At 41.7% G+C, this 22407-nt stretch overlaps 1 protein-coding gene across 1 annotated transcript in view; it reads left to right on the top strand.

Annotated features, from left to right (window-relative positions):
- Window positions 1-4027: 4027 nt before the first annotated feature.
- setbp1 (SET binding protein 1) overlaps window positions 4028-22407 on the top strand; it is a 51525-nt gene continuing 33145 nt past the window's right edge. The window contains exons 1-2 of the mRNA XM_015396747.1: window positions 4028-4661; window positions 15933-16529. Of these exons, the coding sequence (XP_015252233.1) occupies window positions 16095-16529 (435 nt within the window). The 5' untranslated portion in view covers window positions 4028-4661; window positions 15933-16094. The remainder of the gene's footprint in view (window positions 4662-15932; window positions 16530-22407) is intronic.

Below are 22407 nucleotides of genomic sequence, written 5' to 3'. Positions count from 1 at the left end.
TATATATATATATATATATATATATATATATATATATATAAATGGAAAATATAGTGGACTCTTTTGCTGTGACCTGAAAAAATGTGGAAATAATCAGAGCATCCCTCTGGTCGCGATTTATGGGAAAAAATAGACAAAAAAAGTGTGACACTGCTGTGAAAACAATCCCTTTGAATCACAGACTACACCCTTCTAAGCACATAAAGACAAACCAAAATAAAATGCCTGTGAAGCTGATGCACTTCAGCAGGGGAAGTGAAAAGTATCAGGCTGCTGATAGCGCTGCAGATATTTAACTAAAAGCTCAGAGCTGATTGTTTGCCTACTACTGACTTCACAGAGTCTCCATCCTGATGAAACGTCTGTGTGGGCGTTCTACACAAACATAAGTGTGCATGCACAGGGTTGGGCTGAGTAACAGCTAGTAACCATGGGGCAGTGACAGAGAAAGGTCATCTGAGATCATTTGCATGGCCTGTCAATGTTAAAGTAGGTTTCCAGTACATGGAAGGTCAGGTTTTGCATGGGACCAAGATATGAACTAAAGCTGTGATAGCAATGAGGCAATGGAACAACTGTGGCTTATTCGCATTTGTTTGATGTGAGTTTTCCATCCTCTTTTTCTTCTGACATATTAAGGGGAAATCACCAGCACTCACATGCATGCGCACGACACCCACTCATCAGCAGAACCTCTTTAGTCTCCCTTCTTTCACCAACTTGGCCCTACTCCGACACCCACCTTGTTTTAGTCTGAATAAAACGTGTCGGCGACGTGTGATGTTGCAGCTTCCATCTAACTTGGGTGCACAAGTAGAATTTGAAGAAAGTGTACAAAAACGCTATTGGATCTCATCTCTGCATGTCATTCCAGGAGGTGAGAATTTTATTTTTAGGTTAGCCCACCTGTTTGCAGAAGGTCTCATATCAAAACACCCCCAAGAGTTTGCACAAGAATAAGTAGTAAGATTGGTTATTACTCATCAGAGGTTTGCTTTGTGGTCCCTCATAGAGCAAAGTTGAAGCATGTAATGTGTTGGAGGTGAGAAGGTTTTCTCCTGAGAGATTAGTCTGCTATTGCTTTAAGATATTACTGTAGTCTGGTTGCTTCCTATTTGACTTTATGATGTTTGATCTGGTCCCAAATGAAGGCCAGTTTTCCCTCTGAGCTCTCTTCTGTCTGAGATAAACTGTAGTACTGAGTTAGCATTATTTAACTGAACAAAAACAAATATAAACATGAAGAAGATGCCAGGATGACATAAAAGATTACTTCTAAAGGGTTCTAAAGGTTACTTAGTATTTTTACTGAAAGGTTCACTAATATCATCTCTTATCATCTTCTATTGTAGTACAAAGATATCAATGAAAACTGCAGAAAAATCTATCTAATCTCATGTTTGCCGGATGAAATAATTTCTCTTAACAAGTATAAATGCACGGATAATGTCCATTTCCTAAAATAAATGGAACAAAAGCTTGGTTTGAAATCTAGTATGATTATTCATCCGCAGATAAAGATCATCTTTGGATAAAACATCACAGGTAAGACGTTTTCTTTCAGTCACTTTCCAAATTGGAAACACACAAAAAAATGAATCCGAAAAAGTAAGAAACAAACTATAAAACTACACGGATCGATATCTGCAATCAGATAAATAATTAAAAGGCCAGACTCGACTAGAACTGGGATAAACAAATAACCTGAGTTTATCTTTATAGTTAGAAAGCTGCAGCAAAGAGTGGTACCAATGCTTAGCAACAACCTTAGGATGCTATGTGCATGTAATCATACCAGAGGGGTATTTTCAGTCTAACATTACAAATGTTTACACCTTTGCTTAGTCAGATGTGGCTTATTCAATGCAATGTCAGACTTATTCTGTATTAATAGAGACATTTAGGAAGAAACATCTCATGCCCACAGGTCAAAAGTACGGTGGAGGAACCTTTAGTGCTGTGGGTTTAATTCTCTTTAAAGAGTCCCGGAGATCCATGTGTTTCTGCTCACCCCTAGGTATGGTGGCGGCTCTGTGATGGTATGGGCCTTTTTACCCTTTAAATTTCCATGTTGTGGTCTATCAGATAAAATTCCATTCAAATTGATGCTGTCTTTTTTGTTTTTGTTTTTTTTTTTATCTGGGAAAGTTGCAAGAAGTCTTAATACAGATGATTTTGGCATACAGCTCATGAAAACCCCAAATTCCTATCTCATTAAATTAGCATGAAAAAGTTCTCTAAACGAGCTATACACCTAATCACCTCAATCAACAAATTAACTCTAAACACCTGCAAAAGTTTCCTGAGGCCTTTAAAACTCCCAACCTGTTTCATCACATAAATTCCCAATCATGGGTAAGACTGCCAACCTGACTGCTGTCCAGAAGGCCATCATTGACACCCTCAAGCAAGAGGGTATGACTAAGAAAGATATTTCTTAATGAATAGGCTGTTCCCAGAGTGCTGTATTAAGGCACCTCAGTGGGAAGTATGTGGGAAGGAAAAAGTGAGGGAGAAAACGCTGCACAACGAGAAGAGGTGACCGCATTCTGAGTAAGATTGAAGAGCCGATTCCAGACCTTAGGGGACCTGCGGAAGCAGTGGACTGAGTCTGGAGTAGAAACATCCACAGTCACCGTGCACAGGCGTGTGCAGGAAATGGGCTACAGGTGCTGCATTCCACAGGTCAAGCCACATTTGAACCAGAAACAGCGGCAGAGGCACCTGACCTGGGCTACAGAGAAGCAGCACTGGACTGTTGCTCAGTTTTACATGTCATTTGGAAATAAAGGTGCCAGAGTCTGGACGAAGATTGGGGAGAAGGAAATGCCAAAATGCCAGAAGTCCAGTGTCAAGCACCCACAGTCAGTGATTGTCTGGGGTGCCATGTCAGCTGCTGGTGTTGGTCCACTGTGTTTTATCAAGGGCAGGGTCAATGCAGCTAGCTATCAGGGATTTTGGAACACTTCATCTGCTGAAAAGCTTTATGGAGATGAAGATTTCATTTTTCAGCACGACTTGGCACCTGCTCACAGAGCCAAAATAGCCAAATGGTTCACTGACCATGGTATCACTGTGCTCAATTGGCCTGTCAACTCTCCTGACCAGAACCCCATGGAGAATCTATGGGATATTGTAAAGAGAAAGTTGAGAGACGCAGGACCCAACACTGTGGATGAGCTAAAGGACCCTATCAAAGCATCCTGCGCCTCCATAACACCTAAGCAGTGCCACAGGCTGATTGCCTCCATGCCACGCCGCATTGAAGCAGTCATTTCTGCAAAAGGATTCCCGACCAAGTATTGATTGCATAACTGTACATAATTATTTGAAGGTTGACTTTTTTTTTGTATTAAGAAGACTTTTCTTTATACTTTCCTTATCTCCCTTTTATCTCCTCTTTCTTTCATATTTTCTCCTTTTTTTCTGTTTTGTCCTTTCCTGCTCTACATGCATGGCAGTGTCCATATAATCAGTAAAACTCCCTGCATAATTATAATAGTGGAACACTATGGTGATAGCTGTACTGCTCCACTTGTGAAAGAAAAATCTGTTGGGCTCTTTTTGGCATCAAGACAATTATTCTTAATGCCACATCGCCAGACAGGACACTGTAAAATTTTGTGAGGTAGGAATTTTGGGTTTTGATGAGCTGTATGCCAAAATAATACGTATTAACACAATAAAAGACCTGAAATATTTCAGTTAATGTGCAATGAATCTAAAATACAAAAATTTATTATTACATAATGGGAAATAATGTACTTTATCACAATATGCTAATATTTTGAGAAGGACCAGTATAAGGTGTCCCTTTGGAGAAAACTGGTGAAAGCAGGTGGAGGGAGAAACGAGGGACTTGTAGTAGCTGTTTGCAGCCAGCAGGAGGCGGTGTCGTTCCTCCTCCGCCTCCTCTCCACCGGTCTGCTCAGTTTGGCCAGAGCTGAGATCATAACGAGACAACAGGCAGAGGGACCTGACATTCACCGATTGGAAAAGCAAAGAGAGAGAGAGAGAGAGAGGAACACACACTCTGAAAGCCTTGATCCAGTGCAGCCGGCCAGCTAAAGCCACCTCGGTCTGCAGCCTTCGGTGCTCCGGCTCAAAGCGCGTTCAGTTGTCGCAGGAAATCTCCCCCTCCCTCCCCGTTGGATTTTTTTCTGGCTTGTAGTCGGATGCGGGCTGCTTGTTTTGACTGCAGTAACAGAGCTTTGCCCCCTCCTTCTCATTCTCCTCCTCCTCCTCCCCTCTCAGTCGAGTAGCGGATTTGTGAGGGATCTCAGCGCGGACTCACCAGCGATCCCGCACGGCACCGGGACGCGCTCTCTGCACCGCTGCGGCTCTCTGGCTGCACCAGCCCCCGATCGGTCCTCCCTGCTGAGAACACCACCAAGTTCCCCTCTGGATGCATTTAATCTTTCATTTTTTATATATACTTTGACTGCCTCATCGGATCGCCTGCTAGTCCTTTTTCGTCTCTTTCTGTTGACGCCATTTTTCCCCGGGGTTTTCCATCCACATTTATTCCCCGGCAGCGTTTGACAGCTCCCCGGGAGGCTGTCATCCACGGTGTAAAAATGTGTCTCGGCTAAATGGATTGTAAATGATCTTGATGAAATATTCACGTGTTAGAGGAGACTGTGTGACAGCATTAGACATGGGTAAGTAGCCCCGGTTGACTGAGCGCATTCCCGCACCTGAACGCACCTCCGCTGCTGCCCGCATGCCTCTGCTGATGTGAAAAATGCTTTTTCATGCGGATCTGAACTCGGACTCGTGTAGATGTGCTGTGCAGCTTGTCTGAAGCTGATGCTCGGTGCAGCGAGCGTGTTGGAGATGCTTGCAGTCACATGCCCAGAGAATAATCGCGCTTGGATCATAGCGGGCAGATTTACGCACGTAGGCAACCCAAACACTGTGGCATTGGTTATCAGTGGGCAGCACCTTGGAGCTTGTGGGTCTTTAATTAGGTATTCTCTACCATTAATGAACGATAGGTTCACCTCATTTATCAAAAACTGCTCCAGGATCAGATATTTTCCTGTAAATGTTCCTATAAATAATAATAGACATTTTGCAGATAAATTAGTTTTTTACTTCTATAGGCTGCCAAGTTGCATTGGGTTTCATAGTTTGTTGACCAATTGTTGTTAAGTTGTTAGTTTTATTGACATTTTTTTTTTTTTGGGGAAAAAGTTCCAAAAATATGTTTATGTTGGGGTCTAATATTCTTATTTATTTATTTTGCACGATCATTTAAGCATCAACTTCTGTTTTTAAATTCTTATATGTTCTTACAGCACCAATTACCAGCTGATATTTGGTTTGGACTTTGACTAGGCCATTCTGCCTCAAGCATATAGGCTTTTATCTAAACCATTGTAGTTCTGGCTGTGTGTTTACCTGCTGGAAGGTAAAGTTTCTCTCCATAGTCTTAAGTTTCTTGCAGCTTTTGACAGGTTTTCTAAAGCAACTTTAGTGTTCCTGTCAAAGAAAAAGCAACCCAACAGCATGATGCTGCCTCCACCATGTTTATGTGTTGATGTTAGTTTTTAACCACATGGGTTTTTGCATGTTGGTTTAACTTTGGTCTCTGACCTGAGCACCCAGTTCAAAGTGTTTACATGTTGCTTTGCACGTGTGTAACAAATGTTTTAACTAACAACTTTTTTATGTAAACTAGCTTAGTTTTGCAGCCTTCAGCCTCCTCTTACACTACAGAAACAAATAGGAAGACCTACCTCTTAGAAACAGTCAAGCTAAAGGGAAAAGGAATGCAAATATAGATGGATAGACCAAAACTTAATCCAGATGGACAAGAAACGAAGAATGAAGACGAGGATAGTCTAAACTGAATTTTTAGAAGTACAGTAGAGGTTCCATGATGCAATTGGCTAGTTTTGTGTTCTAAATGTTCTGCAAACCTTGCTGGAACCCATGGCATGAGGAACTGGGTGAGTCAAAAACATGGTTACCTCTGTTACCCATTGATGTTTTAGCAGGAGAATGAACTGTGTCATATATTGCTGTATGCAGCGTGAAAACCGTTATCAATCCTGTGACAGATATCCGCTTAAACACATTTTTAATACTTTTTAAGAAGGACCTATACACAGCTACATATAGTTTGATGCATATCCTCGTATTTAGCTTCTTATCTTTTTAATCACAAGAACCAGTGTAATAAAGGTCCATTAAGGTCTGCTGTTATATATTTAAAGCAAAGAAGAACTAATACAGAATCTAAAAATTTGGCATGTATTGGAATACTTGGAATCTAACCTTTACCTCCAGAACTTCTCTTAAGTCAGAAGTTGCTGCTGTTGGATCTTCATTTCTGCATGATTGTCTGCCACTTTAGTATCATGTCATGCAGAGCAAAAACAGATGTTTGTCACACCTTAGGTCTGTAAAACAAAATATCTTGATGTGTCCTCTAGTTTTATTGGATTTAATAATTCTTATATTTTCTTTCTTATAGTTTCTTGAAATAATCTAAAAAAACTTCTTATGCAGTATAGTTTCTGCTAACGAAATCTCGCTTTTCTGCAGTTAGCCTTCTTTGGGTGCTATAGAGACTATTGGGACTTGCAGCCTCTTATGGTTTGGGTTGGGGCTACAAATGAAGGAAAAGGGGATAAAAAAGATATTCAGTGAGCTGTTTGACCAGAAACACTCAAGGTAAGGCTAGGCTGAAGCAAAGAATGAGGACTGTGTGGAAAAGCATCTCCTACCCATTTCTAAGTATAGTGGAGGTCCTGTGATGTGACTGTTTCATTTAAAAACTTAACCTTTTTCAAGTGAACTGAATTTTAAACTATTTAAAATGGCATTCACACTACAAATGTGATTTTACTAGGATCATGATCCAATGATTGGGCTGAACTAAGAACTTGACAAAAAGTCAGCCTTCTGCAGTGGCCAACGCTGTCTGAAGAGACTAGTTCTATTGGTAACCTGTGAGTTTATATAAAAGATAAGTGCCTGAGAGTTCCATCCATCCATCCATCCATCCATCCATCCATCCATCCATCCATCCATCCATCCATCCATCCATCCATCCATCCATCCATCCATTTTCGTACAAGTAGGGTCGCAAGGGCTGCTGGTGCCTATCTCCAGCTGTCAATGGGCGAGAGACGGGGTACACCCTGGACAGGTTGCCAGTCCATCGAAGGGCAACACAAAGACAAACAACCATTCACGCACACACTCACACTTAAGGAGAATTTTAGAGAAGCCAGTTAACCTAACAGTCATGCTTTTGGACTGTGGGAGGAAGCCAGAGTACCCGGAGAGAACCCACGCATACTCAGGGAGAACATGCAAACTCCAGAAACCCAGAACCTTCTTGCTGCAAAGCAGCAGTGCTACCCACTGCGCCACTGAGCAGCCCCTCATGAGAGTTCCTTATATCATAAATTATCAAAGTTCTGATGCAGAACGGCTACAACATGCATACGTTCTTCCAATTTGTAGGTTGTAAAGGTAAAACACACCGCTGATCCCCCAACCAGTCAGTGATGGGTCATTTTTAGGTGGGTAAAAGAAAAAAATCAGTGGCCAAATGTTATCAGTGTTGCTTTGAAGGGAGTCCATCAGCCTATCAGCCCTTTAAAAACTTGTGTCCTGACCAGATCGGCCTGAAGATGAGCACGGCCTGAGGGGTGCAGGAGCAGAGCAGATGTTGGGTCAAGTCTCCTGAACGCGCAGGTTTGAATTTGTAGGAGTGAGCTCATGTGGGTGAGGAAGGGCAAGCAGTGCGTGACCAGGCGGGAAAAAAAGGTGATGTTGAAGGATGGATAATGGTGGTGATTTCATCGATCCTGTCTTGTTAGCACTTTCAGTCCCCCTCTCAGAACCAAGCAGTGATTTCTTTCTTTTTTGGCATAAAAAGTACAAAGGAGGCTGTTGTTTCTCACTATTAGGTAACAAGATGCTTGTGCCACCTTTAAATTAAAGCATGAGAAATCGATTAGGTGTATCCCCTTCTGGGCTGAGGACCTCGGGTCGAAATAGGATCACAGGGAGAGGAGAGGGGAGGAGGGAATGTGAACGAGATCCAAGGACAAATCTAACTGTTGGCAGTCTCTCTGAACAGAATATCGGCACTGGAGAACCTTTTGGCAGAGAGAGAGGGAGAGAGGGAGGGAAGTGGGGGGGAGAGGGAGTGAGGTGGAGGGTGAAGGAAAGCGGTAGCAGAGAGAGAGAAGAGGGGGAGAAAACAGAGGTGGGGAGTAGGGGGTGAGGTGAGGTGAGGGGGAAGGAGGAAGACAGTTGGGGAGTAGGGAGGTGTTTTTTTTTTGCTGACAGCCATTTTGTGGCTTCTGCTGCAGTTAAAATGGTTTAACATTCATCTGCTGTGTGGGGTGCAGTTAGGTGAGGATGTTTTTGTCCTACCTGGCATATGGCTTGTAGGATCTGTGTGTGCATTTGTGCGCATCGCCTCAACGAGGCATCTCTCAAGGACCATCATTTTCAATGATGGCTGCCCCACATGTGGCGCTTTATGATCGTCCTCACTGCTACCTGACAGTCGAGCACATTCATGCATCCGTGTTGAACTGGAACAGATGGAAGTGTTTATTCTTTAATTCGCAATCTTTAGAACGAGAACTTTCATGGCTTCTCTCACCTTGGCCTTCACCAAACTCGGAAAACTTGAGTTTTTTGGTTTGACTCGTAAACAGATGCGGTTCCATTTGGGACCTTTACCTACCTTTACCTTGATTTTCAGGCCACTTCCTAATAACACAGGGTTTCCACGGGTCATTAAAAATCAGTAAAAGTCATTAAATCTTATTTTATTTTTTAAATTACGGCCTTAATTGGCATTACAATTCATTAAATGTGTTTATTGTGGCATTTAAATGCTTTCTTAAAAAAAAATCTTATTAAAACAATTTCGTCAGACATATTATATCACGATATATTTGCTTGGAACTGCTTCCGGTTCATTGCAAAGACGTATGTTTGAAAAAGAAGCTTGAGTCGGAGAAAAAGCTAGAGAATGAGGAAGAATGCCAATTTCAACAAAAGTTGTTGTAAAACGAGGAATTCGGGGCATGGCTGCAGCCTGCCGACGGCTACCTGTTGGTGGCATTAAAATTATTTCTAAGAGCATTAAATTAGAGTTATTCATTACTGTATAAACCTTGTAATAATAACTGAACTTTATTGATCTGCATTTAACCCATCCCCTTGTGCATCAGCGGGCTGCCATTGTGCGGCGTCCGGGGAGCATTGGTTAAGGTTTTGCTCAGGGACCCAGAGTGCAGGCTGTGGGGATTGAACCGGTACTTGCAACCCTCTCAGAGCACAAATGCACTGCTCTAACCTCTAGGCCAACACTCCCCATTCATAAATCATCAGATCTTGCCTAATATATCTAATAAATCCATCTTCAAACATTGATACACTACAGCTCTAGTTAAAAGTCTTGTGAAAAGTATTTCCCTCCTTACAGATTCAGTTAATCCATTTCTTCTTGGTCTCTTTAAGTCAGCAAACTGTTAAATGCTGATATCAGATGGAAACAATGCTAAAAAAGTACAAGATTTAGGGTTCAAATTAGGATTTAATTGATTAAATCAATATGTAAAAGTAACTGACTGCATTATGTATCTGGCCACCATTTGGAGCCTTTAAGGACAACCCTTGAGTTGAGATTTTTGTTGGATGGATATATGAGCTTTTCTGCAAACTCAGTTAAACGGGAGAAGAATGACACAAACAGATGACAGATAACCAAAATGCAGACTTGGTATGTTTGTATGATTTAAGTCTCTGCTAACATTTACAAAAAAAAAAAAAAAACTATCTTTCAACAATACCATTGCTATTTTCTTAGTTTCCTTTCTAAAGGGAATTTCAAGCCCCCCTTTGTTGACTTGTTACACCAGGTGGCATTTTGTGACTTTTTCGAGGCCAAGCTGCTACATAATGATAATAATAAATGAACTTTATTGATCTCACGATAGAGAAATTTACCTCTGTTTAACCCATCCCTTAACAAGTCAAGACAGCAAAGCAACCAAGAGTGGAGGCTGTGGGGATTGAACCAGGAACGAACACACTGCCCTAACCAATAGGCCAACACTCCATAGTTTGATTATATATGGAGCTGGCTCTCCTTGTGAATACCAGAGGACTGGGCCAGCTCTGTTGGATTTCTTTCCAAGCTAAGATGGAATCCTGTAGGAAATATTTCAGCACTGTATTAAAAGAGTAAAGCAGATAAATGAATAGACAGTGCTCTGCATCTCATTAAGATACTCATCTGCAGCCGCAGACTGCTGGTTCTCTCACAAAAAAAGAAAGATGGGGGAAAAAAACTCCAGCTCCAAATGAAAAAGAAAAAAAACCCAGCCATTTGGTGTGCATCTGAATCAGTAAATGTGTGTGCGTGCATGCATTTGTCTCCATGTGTGTATGAGCTATTTGCAAGTCCACCTCAGGCACTGAGCTGCTGGGTATGAAGCCTTAAAAGGTTGTGTTTCTACTGCCATCCCTCTCCCCTCCTCCCGTCTCAATCTCTCTGTTTTTTCGCTTATACTCTCTTCCTCCTTTAGATTTGTCCATACGTTTGCATCATTCCCCGGCGCTCTCTCCTCTGTCCATCTGTGTTCCATTATTGGTGTTTCATCATTAGGCAAAGCGTTGCGCGGCCCTGCTTGCTCGACCTTATGCCGTTTGAGAGCGTAGCTGGTTAGCTCTGGCAGTTCTGAGAGCATAATAAAGCTATTTATGCAGCGACTCTGGCCTCTCACAATCAGCCTGCTGTCTGAGGCTAGCTGAGGTGTGTATATGTGTGCTTGTGTGCATAGGGGAGAGGAGACAGTGAGGCTCAGGCTAAGTAAGTGAGGGAGGCCCGAGGAAGGGTCAGGCTTATATAAACTCTGCGGGCCTGCCAGTAACTGTACTAAACGCTTCTTAGTGCAGCTGAGCAGGGAGGGAGGAGAAGGAGCCATGACCTAGCTAAGTAGTTTACGCAGTAATAGCCTGGACTAATGCTTAATACCGTTGTGCTGTCATATAGGGTCATGGTGGTAAAAGGTCTTAAATCTTTAAAGTGTCTTTTTGATCTGTGCAGTTGTGTGCGTTGTGTAGTGGTTGGCATGGGTTTCATCTTCTGTCATTGTCCACAGTCACATGATGGTCAGGGTGGCTTTCACACATACCACAGGGGTCGAGTCACTACGCTGGCATTAGGACCAAAGTGGGTCATGTGGGCATGGTGTGAGATCAGCCTGGACTCAATATCTCCTGTTATTTCTGCAAAACCCTGCAGACCCCCGATGCCATCTGAACGACCACAGTCGTGGTTTTTGCAGTGATTTCTTCCTGGAAGTGAGCGGTTTTCATTCATTCTAGAGAGGTCTGAAAAACACCCCAGAGTTGGGTGATCCATCAAGCTGATCATCTTGGCCTCTTTATTTATGTATTACTGTTACAGACTGATGTAACTCTTCTGAATGTGCGGTCGTACAGTGAGCCGGGTTTGTTTGGAGGACTGTTTAGTGGAAGACTTAAATCATGGAGGGTGTGACATCCGAGGCTTCGGTCTGCCAAAAAGCTTCACATTTAAGATGTGGAGATTCTACCACAGAGGAAAATAATCTTCACTGCTAAAAGGCAGGACGATACTTTTTGCCACTTTAGAAAAACAGCTCTTTAAAAGGGAGGTTTTCTCCAAAGTGATTACAAGCTCTGAATGGTCTTTAATCTGAAGTTCTGAGCTAAACTGGAGATAGTGCTTATTTAGCATCAATTCTTTCCGCCTAAGCTGCATAAAAACATTTCCCACTATGACAATTTGGGACAGGGTGAACGGAAACTGGAGTTGAGGCTAAAGAGATGAGCTGCCAACTAAAATGTTTGCATGCAGCAGATTACTCTTTCAGGCAGTTAAACTCAGGATGGTGCAACAGAAACACTGAGTATTTGAGGAGAAGTTGCCGTAAAAGTGGATGTAAAGTTTATTGCTTCTTAAATTTCTGATTCTGCTTTTCTACCTGTGCTTAATAATTCTGGCCGGCTCCAAGCGGATGTGTACAGCACCAAATGCAAGCTTACAACACCCCACTACATGAGGAAGTAGAAAATATTTCCATTTCCAACTTTTATGAAAGCATCTTCCTGTTATCCAAGAGTGACAGTAACTTCTTTCCAAGAGATTTTTTATACAATTTGTTGTTTGTTTTTAATATTTCTTGGATAAATCACAAGATGTCTCTTGAAGTATATCTTTGTGAACCCTGACTAGTAGATGTCCATGTAGTTACAGATTTCCCCCGGCGTTTTCGGGTGCAGACGCCGCGTTGAGGACGGAAGCTAAAATTACGTAATTTGGCCGCAAGGATTCTGTGGAAGTGTCGAACATAAATCAAACCTGAGTGTTTGAGGGGCAGCTACTGTAAACCCTGGTTTTACTGTCTTATTAAAACAAAGACAAAATACTAACAGACTACAGAGTTCACATATTAAACTTTTATTAGATTGTTTCATTAGCGGTTAGTGGAGGTAGCATTGCTTGGGTACTGTGTTTTCCTGGGAGAATCTCTTTCCTTTAACACTAAGATATCAAAAAAACGTTTTTAAATCCTGAATAAAAATAGACAGAAGCTGAAAGATTAGGAAATATAAACAGATCAACTTTGCGGTTCTCCCTTGAGCCTTCCTGTTATCTTTTAAGATCCGTGCTCCCTCAGGTGTTTTTGCTGCCTGAACTACCCACAGCTATATACAATTTCCTTTTAGAACATCTCTGCTAAACTTTATTTTAAAATGTTTGAAAAAGGCCACAATAGAATCTGAATGAAAGAGCTGTTTCACTGCTTTTAGTGGCAGTGAGAAGAAAGCGTTCGTTTCCTTGATGTGTTTCCTGTCGCTGGGAGATTTCTCTCTGAGGGGTTAATAATGCTGGTTTAAATATCACGACATGTGTTGCATGTTATCTATAATTTCCAACTGAAATAAATCACTTTCTTCATCTTTACCAAGCTAATGTTTTATTCTTTTCTTACAATCATTTGCAGCATGATTACAAAAGTATTTAAGCTGATCTTTAAAAACCCACTAACAGCTATTTAAACGGGGGTTTGTAAATTATTGAGGATAAATTAAGACATCGACTAGTTGGAGAAAAACACAGACATCATAACCTTTGTAAGATGATTCTCTGTAATCCTCCACAGTAAAAATCCCAATTAAACATTCTCCAGGAATGATTTGTGTTGACTGACACGAGGATCCAAGTTTTCTCTCAGACTGTGCGTCAGGAAGCCGACTCTTCTTCTAATCCTTTTCTGTTTTCATAAAACCAGATTTAAAGTTGCTCTTGGAACAGCTGCGACTTAGGTTTAGAAATTATTTGGTGGAAAAGTCTAATCTGCATTCATTGGAGCCACACAGAAACTTTTAGACTAACAGCTTCTGCTAACCTTTCCCTCATTACACATTTTAAATCTCACAGGTGATCCAGCCTGTCGACTTAAACAACTTTTATTGTAATTTTGTATACACAGATTATACAAAATGAAATTTTGTTTAGTACAGCATGCAGACAGTGAATAAATTAAAATGCCATAAAGTGCAGCAGTGATCAAATGTAAACAGTTTGGGAAAAACAAAAAATCGGTGCAAAAAATACTCTAGGTTTGGATTACGTTGTTTATAACTGAGCTTTGCTTTTTCTGGAGTTTGAGTACTCTCTGGGTACTCTGAAGACCAATCGCAAATGCGCTGTCACTGACGAAAATCTTTCAAGAATCACCAATTGTGATGCATGGCCTACTTATAGAGGGTGAACCCTGCTGTTTCAAAAAAAGTTGTTTTAAACATATCTACAGTGGGGGACTGCAAGGTTCACCTTGTAAAAGTGGGCCATTGCATTTCATTTCAAAGATTTCGTCCTGTTGCCTTGCGACCTTTGGAAATTTCCCTATTTTAGTGCTCACATGTCCCTAGAGAACACATCTCTTTTCCCTGCCTTTTATACTAAAACATATTGCAGTTTACTGATAACTGCAAGCATCTTTATGAAAGAAAATGTTTATAAACAGGAACAGGGAGAAAAAAAACAACCTTTAAGATTACTTTCAATGTTAGCCACTAATTGGAAATCATGGACTTCCAAAAAAGAGATTCCAAAAGCCTACCAATATGCTTTAAATCAAACTGTTTACTGACAAACGTATTTAGTGCTAAGGAAGGAAAATCAGGGCTTTAAGTTTCAGTCTGGAAAATGATACCGCTGCACATTATTGTTTTTAAGAACAGTGAAGCAATCAACCACCAGCTGTTAAACTGTATTTTGAATAAGAGACGTAAATCGTGATATTCAGTCCTTCTCAAAGCATGTGCTATAAGTGGATCATTCAAGCCTTAAGCTCGTATAAGGCACACTGAGAAAACAATCAAGGTAATGCTAAACATAGTGCTGATCATAAGTGGTAATAATGGGGAGGAGGGTTTCTCACCTTTTCGTTTTTTTTCCACGTGAAGTTCGACGTGAAGCAGTGGGGATAAAGTCTGGCGTCTTCAGTCTTTTATAAAAAATCAAAGCTTTAGATTTACCTGTCCATCTATATTTGGACTCTAACTGATGTGCATGAGATATAAAGATATAAATGATCCTCCTCCGTAGGATGGTTTGACTCACCCTAACAGAGAGAGTGAGAAAGCTCCGTCCTGCTGGGAGAGACTGCTGCTACTCCACATTAAAAGGAGTCAGCTGGGTGGTTAAGGCATCTGATCAGGATGCCTCCTGGGTCTCTCTCTTTAGAGGTTTCCCAGCATGTGCAACTGGGAAAGAACCACGGACCACTGGAGGGAATCTATGTCCCTGGTGGTCTGGGATGGATGGATGGTAATATTATATATTTCAGCAGTAACCATTAGAGTGTGTCACCCAGTATAAGGGTTGAGGATGTTTGCTGAGAACGTTGAGGTCTTTATATGTCTCTAGTGAGCAGCAAAGCTTTTACTTGAGTCATGTTTGCAAATTGTGGTCCAGTCTGGGTTCACATCAGTGGAAATGGTGCTAGACTAACCCAGCATGTGAGACAGCATTCCCCACTTCCACTCAGTCCTGCCTTATGTCATATTGACTGATGGGATTCCCTGGAGCTGTAGTAAGTACTGTAGTCTAGTATTTGTTTTGGTTGCTTTCTGTTTATACCCCCGGTATATTTGGCCTGTGAAAGTATGTGTGATGATGATTACGTGCATATGCATTAATCCAATGATGAAATCTTGATCTAATGAAAAAGTTGCCCCTAAGGTTGCAGCAGTGCGGCCTGATCCACGATCTGTCATGTAGATGTATATTTATGTGCATAACGGACTTTTAATGCATGTGTGCAGTAATGCTGAAATGTGAGTGTGTAAAACAGTTCAGACGCTGGTTTTTCCAGACCAGCTCGTAAACCACATCTGGGGAAGGAATTTAGATTCCTTTGCTCCTTCTTTCTCTGCTGGTATTTCTTTTTTTTTTCCCCCACTGTGAGATTCCCTCCCTCCTCCTCCCCCCTTGCCTTGGATTTAAAGGAGAAAGTCATTTTTGTTCATATTTTCAGCCTTGTCCTCAGGATAACTTAAACTTGGCTTAAGAGCAGAGACGAGGAATGTTTTATTTAGCAGTGATTGCATGGGTTAGATTCTGATCTGCTGGAAATGAGGAAGGAAGGTACGCTGAGGTATTAGACGCTTAGAAGAAAATGTTTATGTGGGATCCAACATGCAAATGAGAGTCTGGCAGTATGCCTCTGCTTCTCTGTGATGGTCCTGTCTGTCGGCACGTCTAACAGGCTGCCAGTGATGTTGTTGACTGCGGGTAAGCGAGTGCTGAGAGGTTGCAAGCGAACAGAAAATGCATGTGCTCCTTTTTTCCCCCCTCTGATCATGTTCTTCGCCTGCTCCTTCTCTCCCAGATTGTCCCTGGCTTCGCAGCGTTCCTGTGGGACAACGGACAAGACCCCAGTAGCTGACTGACAGCACCAAGCAGCCCACCACACCACTGTGCTAAATCTTCCCATAGGCCGGCTGCCAGAGCTCCCCCCCCCCCATCCTGACTGGCTGTGGTGGGAGCGTGGATGGAGCCGAGGGATCTGGTTGGCTCAGCCCGACCCAAAGAGGCGGACCTTCGGGGAAGTAGGGCGGGGCTGAACGAGGAGCATCAACTGGCAGTGGGAGGCGTCGGACTAGTGCGCAGCGATGATGTGATTAACGGCGCTGCCAGTGAGGGGGAGGGGCTAGAGGAGCAAGGGGAGGGGCTTATGGAGGAGCAGGAGTTCTCCATCAAGGAAGCAAGTTTTCAAGAGGGAAGTCTCAAGTTGAAGATACAGACAACCAAGCGCACAAAGAAGCCGCCCAAGAGCCTTGAGAACTATATTTGTCCGCCAGAGATCAGAATGACCATCAGACCTCCGGCCGGTGAGGGTAAAGGGGGGCGACAAGGGCGGACAGGAGGCGGGGCAGGAGCAGGGCGGGGCCCCAAGGACGAAGAACGAGGTCCCCCGAGAAAAAGGGTAAGTCCCCTGGTCCTCCTTCTGTACTCTCTTAGAATCAGTGATAAATCGTAAACTATCATACGTCTCGCAGGTTTAAGTTACGAAAACACTTCTGTCTAACTAAACATCTCAACCTGTAGCTTTTGTCATCCGCCACTCCAGCTACGTTTACAAGGAGTCAAAGTTTGCTGTAACTGAACCCACTGTGGCTGAGATCACACAGACACACACCCACTCAGACACACACATAGCAACTGAGAATAGGGCTGACTCAAGCAAGTGACAGCTGGTGTCTGCCCTCTCCATTTGTGGTCATACACTCAGAGACCCCTCCAGTCCCCTCTCCTCAACGCTTTCCTCTCCCTTTCCCTCCTTTAATCAGATCAGCCTTTGTGGGCCACAGCCTTCAACGCCCCAAACCTCCCCTTCCTCCCCTATCACCCTTCCCACACTATACGGTTTCTGGTGTGTGTGACACTGTGTATGTACAGGTCCTTGGGGGGAATCTAGTGTTTGCAGGGTATGTTGACCTACACGGTGCTGTGTGTGTGTCCAAACCTGACAGCCATCTCAGCGGCGCTGAGCGCGACAGGCCCAGCAGGACTAACAGTGTCATGTTGTCAACATGTTGCAGAGTCGTGTTCTGCTCTGTTGTTTGCGCTCTGACTCAAGTGGCTCACAAGGTAGAAGAGCCCCATGGTAGGTGTTTGAACAGGCTTCCTCTGGAATGGTCAGCTTTGAGGTCGTTCATAGGCGGACACGGTCGGCTCAGGGGGAACATTGGAATAAATGTTTATAAAGACGTTGTCACACTTCCTTTTAAACCTTTGCAACCCAAAATGTAAATGTCTTTATAAAGATTGATAGACCGACAGTAAGTGATGGATAAAGTAAGACTATACATGGTTGTCAAAATGTGGAAACTTGCAGTGTTGTAGAACTCGCTTTTGTTAGCAGCATGTCTCTGAGGTTCATAAAATGAATATTCCTACAAATTCTTAACTAAATAGTTAAGGATAGGTGAGGTTGTATAGAAAGCATCGTTTTTAGGTATTTAGAGCCCAGTTTTAGGTCTGCACCCTAACCGGACCAGTCTTACATAATAATGAACATAAACCGGTTTATATTGTAGTCCCTTACAGATGTCTAGCCCCATGCATCTTTCCATCAACTCTGACCAGCCTGCATGTCCCTCTTAATGAAGCTCTTCCCAACATGTTTTACCTGAAAATGATGAAATATTTGTTGGGTTTATTTTAGAAATATTCCAAATCCAGTTGACTCTACTTGGTTATAATTAAAGATGTATTTTCCTTTAACTTCGACCATCTTCCAAACCCTTGCTTCAAGAAAAGAAAAAAAAAAATCCCACATTATTAAGCTGCCACCACCATGTTTCATATAGGTCATTATCTTTTTAGTTCCTAAAAAACCCTTTTTCCTGCAAGCTGTAATTTTCTTCCTGGCCTTTTTTTTTAATCAAAGCCTACATTTTTTGGTTGTTCAGTCAGTCATCCAAGTTTGTCAAGTTTATATATCGCTGTCACATCCTCTTTAGATTTTCTGATCTGACTGTAACTCTCTGCAATTAATAATTAGTTGAGAATCTTGGCCCAGATGGAAGGAAGCAGCGTTGTGTGTTCATGTTTATTAAACTTTTCAAACATTTGGAGCATATATTTGGAAATAAAGCAAAATGTGGTTTTATGACTTGAAGCTGGCAAAGAAACCTTATCCATATCCACAGCCAGAGTTCCTGCTGGTTTTCTGTTGGATGCATCACTAACCACACTGTAAACCTTCTGACCTGCCTGTGGGATTGTTCAGGGGAAAAGAAAAAAGCAAGAAGAAAAATGCATAACATGATAGAATTTCAGTGTTTATATCCATTAGTAAGCTGGGTGGGTCGAGCCTTGCCTTCTGAAGCCCGGACAGCCGCTCATAATCCACCACCATCAGCCCCCTAATTAGGAAGCCCACCGCTTAGCGATGATTGACAGCTTGTTGTCATAGTGACAGCACTGAAAAGCTTGTGTCTTCTGAGGTTTGTTGAGGGGAGGGGAGAACGTGTTGGTGTTGGTTCAGATCGGTTTCAAGCCTGCTTCCCCACAGCTCCGTCCCCCAATTACCCACACCCACCCAGCCCTTTGCCTCACGTCGCCCGCCTGCATCCAGTCATCACCTGCTACCCCAGGCTGGCTCATTGGAGAGGAACGGGTTAAAGAGACTCTCTCTGCCTCTCTCTCTCTCTCTCTCTCTGCATGCCTGGGTATGTGTGCGTTGAGGTTAAATACTCTCTTTGTTGTGTACGGGAGGCTGTGTGTCAGAAAGGGAGGGGAGGTGAGGTGGGGAGCAGATGGACAGCCTCTTCACTCGCTCTTGTATTGTGTCCACATCTACTCCTTTTTCCCGCTCACCCTCTTTATCTTTTTATCCATCTCTCTTTCCACACTTGTCCCTGCCATTTTTTTCTCCCCTCGCATCTTCCACTTTTTCCATCACTCTTTTTAGCCCCTACCAGATGGCAGCACGGGGCAGAGCGGCGAGAGAGCAGGGGAAGGAGTAGGGGAAAGGAGTAGGGGGTTGTGGAAAGAGGAGGAGAAAGGAGGTGGAGGTCAGGCATATGGAGAGCCTGGTTAAGGGGCCCCCACAGAGGGAGTGTGTTTGTGCGGTGAATGGAGGGGGGGGTGGTACAATAGAAATCCATTAAGAAGGAGATTTGCCTCTAATAGACAGAGAAGAAGAGAGACAGCCAGCCTGATTAAAAGCTAAACATGTAGAAAGAGATGAAAATGCTGGCTTTTTTTGTTGTTATTTTATACGCTTCCGTACATAGTCAAAGAAAATGAGATAATTTAAATAAGATTATGTAATGGCTCAGATTTATTTCCCTAGCAGCAAATGAAAGGGTAGAAAAAATGCATTAGCAGAGAAGGAAACTGTACGCTTGGCTTTTTTTTACCAGGAGCTCCCAAATAAAAAAAGTTTAAGAGTACAGAAAAAAAATAGGAGCACTATAAACTTTCTTAAATAGTGCATTCCTAAAATTTTAATTAACTTGGGTCATATTTTATGTTTTGTGAGGCTGCCTTTTTTTCAAATGTGGGTTTTTGATCACAATCGACAAACTACCTGCCTGCTTCTCTTTGTGATGATTAGAAATCATAATGTTGTCCTCAAACTCAAGCTAAGGGAAAAGTTTGATCAAATCTGATTAGAACCTATAAACTCACCATATGGTGTCCAGTCATAACAATGATGCATTATTAATTTCTAAGTTTCTAATTTTCTAAGATTTGTCTTTTCCTCTCATAAATAATATGTATATCAGAATAAATAATGTTAAAAATATAACGTTTAGACTTCATAGGTCTTTGCTGTCAGGGTTAGGCTTGTGTAAGGAACAGGGTTACACCTCAGTTAAGCTGAGGTGAGAGCGCAGGGAGGCTGCTGAGGGCCAGATTGTCCCAAACCCCAGCTGATCACTTCCAGCCTTAATTGCTTTTGAGGTGTTGGAAGGACGCGGCCTTCATGACAGGGTTCTAAACAGGATTTTTTATGAGCGCAGCAGGGTATTGATGCAGTCCCGTTATTTGCATATTATTGGTCCATCAGCATTAGCAAGACTGAAAGGGATACTCCAAATACATTAAGAACTCAAGATAAACTTTATAAAACATTTTCTAGTGTTCCTGAAGGTTATTCTAACCTATACGGAAACAAAATTATATTTTATGTTATCTAATTCAAATTAAAGGCAGTTAAAAAAAAAGGCAAAATATTATATTCATCCCACTTCATAATTCGGGGGGGAATCAGTTGAAGCTTTGCACGTGTGGCTCCTGTTAAAAGTAGAAACAGAGGAGAGTCCCTCTGACTGCAGAAATGGGCTGCAGCTGCGGTGTTTTGGAGGAGGGAGGGTCTCGCTCGCTCACTACTCGCTGAAGACAGTAAACTCAGCGCTATCGGTGCATGTGTTGCTACCAAAGTCTGCAGCAAGAAGCAGTTGCTTGATTTTGTCGCTGAAAAAAAAAACAAGTCCGAAAAGTTGCAAAACGTAGCGACGTTGCTGAGCTGGCTAAATGTGCTCACCTGCATCAGTGTCGTACACAGCACCTGTTGTTACATGACTTCATTTGATGAACTACAGTAAGCTGCTGCTTCTATCTGTTATCAAGACTCTTATTTTGAAGTAAGAGAGGAGGAAGTTGAACAACATATGAAGGATTTGTCAATGTTGCAGGAATTATTTGCCAGTATTGCTAAAGTTAGCATCTCATTTAGAGCTAGTCAATGAGGCTGCATTTGTTTACGTCCAGTTTCAAATCCTGAATACTTGGTGTGTTGGTGTGAGAGGTCTTTTCTTTGCACAACATCTCCCAAAATTAAAATCTAAGTATTTCTCTTTAGAATCTCAATATAACCTATTTTTCTGCTGTCAGTATTGGACTTCATCTAGATAAGTAAGTCTAAGCTTTTAATATGAGCCCAAGATAGGAACCTATTTGCTTTATTAATGGTGTCCTTTTATATTAATGTTGGAGACTCTTATTTTGTAGCAGGCAAGGAAGAAGTTACTAAATAGCTCTGTTTTATTGACAGAGTCTATCATACGTTATGCAAAAGTTGCATGTTAGGCTTCCAAGATGCTGCCTACTAGCAGCGCAGTTGGGAAATTCCAGCGTTTTTGGATAGTATTTTGGACGTCATCAGTCCATATTGATATCATATACCTGCTCAACAATAACAAAATATGAATATTAGAATATATATGCCTACATCTAAAATTTTGCAAATAAGCAAGCGGATAGAAACACTCTAAAGTTTATATAACCCATTTGTTCACAATAGATAGATCAATTGCTATCATACCTGTTGTTGATGATAGTTGTATGTTTGACTAATAACACTTGATATGTGAAGTTTACATTTGTGCTGATATCATATGATGCGATACTGGTATCACATCAGAAATTAAGAACTTTTGTCGGGATATCTCTAATAATCCCAATTAAAATTTTGTATTGCAAAGGTGTTATTAGACACAGAAAAATAAACCACTTTCATAGATTGTTCTAGTTTTTGCAACTATGAAACTGCAGTGTATGTGTGAGAATATAGATCCTTCACTCTTAGATTCCCAAGCGGCTAATGCCAAATCCAGCATATCCAATGACAGATTGTTAAATGTTGAAAAAGGTAAAACAGAACTGAGGTACTTGATTTAGGGCGGCAACTAACGATTAATTTGCTAATTGATTAATCTGTCTATTATTTCTTCGATTAATCAATTAATAATTGGACAGCAAAAGGTTCCTTAAAGAAGATTATTTTACAGAAAATAAAGCATATTGATCGACGAAAAAGGCAAAATATTTACACATTTTTTTTAAAACAATTTTTGTATAATTACTGCTCCAAATGGGTTACTCTCTCAGCTAAAGGCATATTTTAGAGTCTCTATAGTCCAGTTAAGGATTAATCGATGGCTAAATTAGTTGATGATTATTTCAATAATTGATTAATCACAACTAATTGTTTCAGCCTTAATCTGAACATGTTACCTGCTGAAAGTCCATCTTGCTCTTTCTCTCTTGCAGCCATATGCATGTCCTAACAAGACGATACTTTCCTTTAAACTAGGCTCTCGTATATCTCTGCCTCATTTGACCTTATTTCAAGTTTTGTCAGTATGACCCAGAATAGCCAACATATAGCTTAGAACTGACAAGTTTTGGTCAACAGACGATTTCTTGGTGACTTTTTTTTTTTTTAGTAAAAATTTCAACAAAGGGGTTTGTTAAACCTGGAATTGAAAAGTCTACAGTGATTTAAATACTCTAAAATATAGTTTGCTCTTACTTGTGGTAACTATAATGGTAGCATATTTCTCCCT

Source organism: Cyprinodon variegatus, unplaced genomic scaffold (assembly GCF_000732505.1).
Source record: "Cyprinodon variegatus isolate N-32 unplaced genomic scaffold, C_variegatus-1.0 Scaffold818, whole genome shotgun sequence".
Taxonomy (NCBI): Eukaryota; Metazoa; Chordata; class Actinopteri; order Cyprinodontiformes; family Cyprinodontidae; genus Cyprinodon; species Cyprinodon variegatus.
The sequence above is the reverse complement of the archived record's forward strand: the minus strand, read 5'-3'. Positions and strand labels throughout refer to the sequence as shown.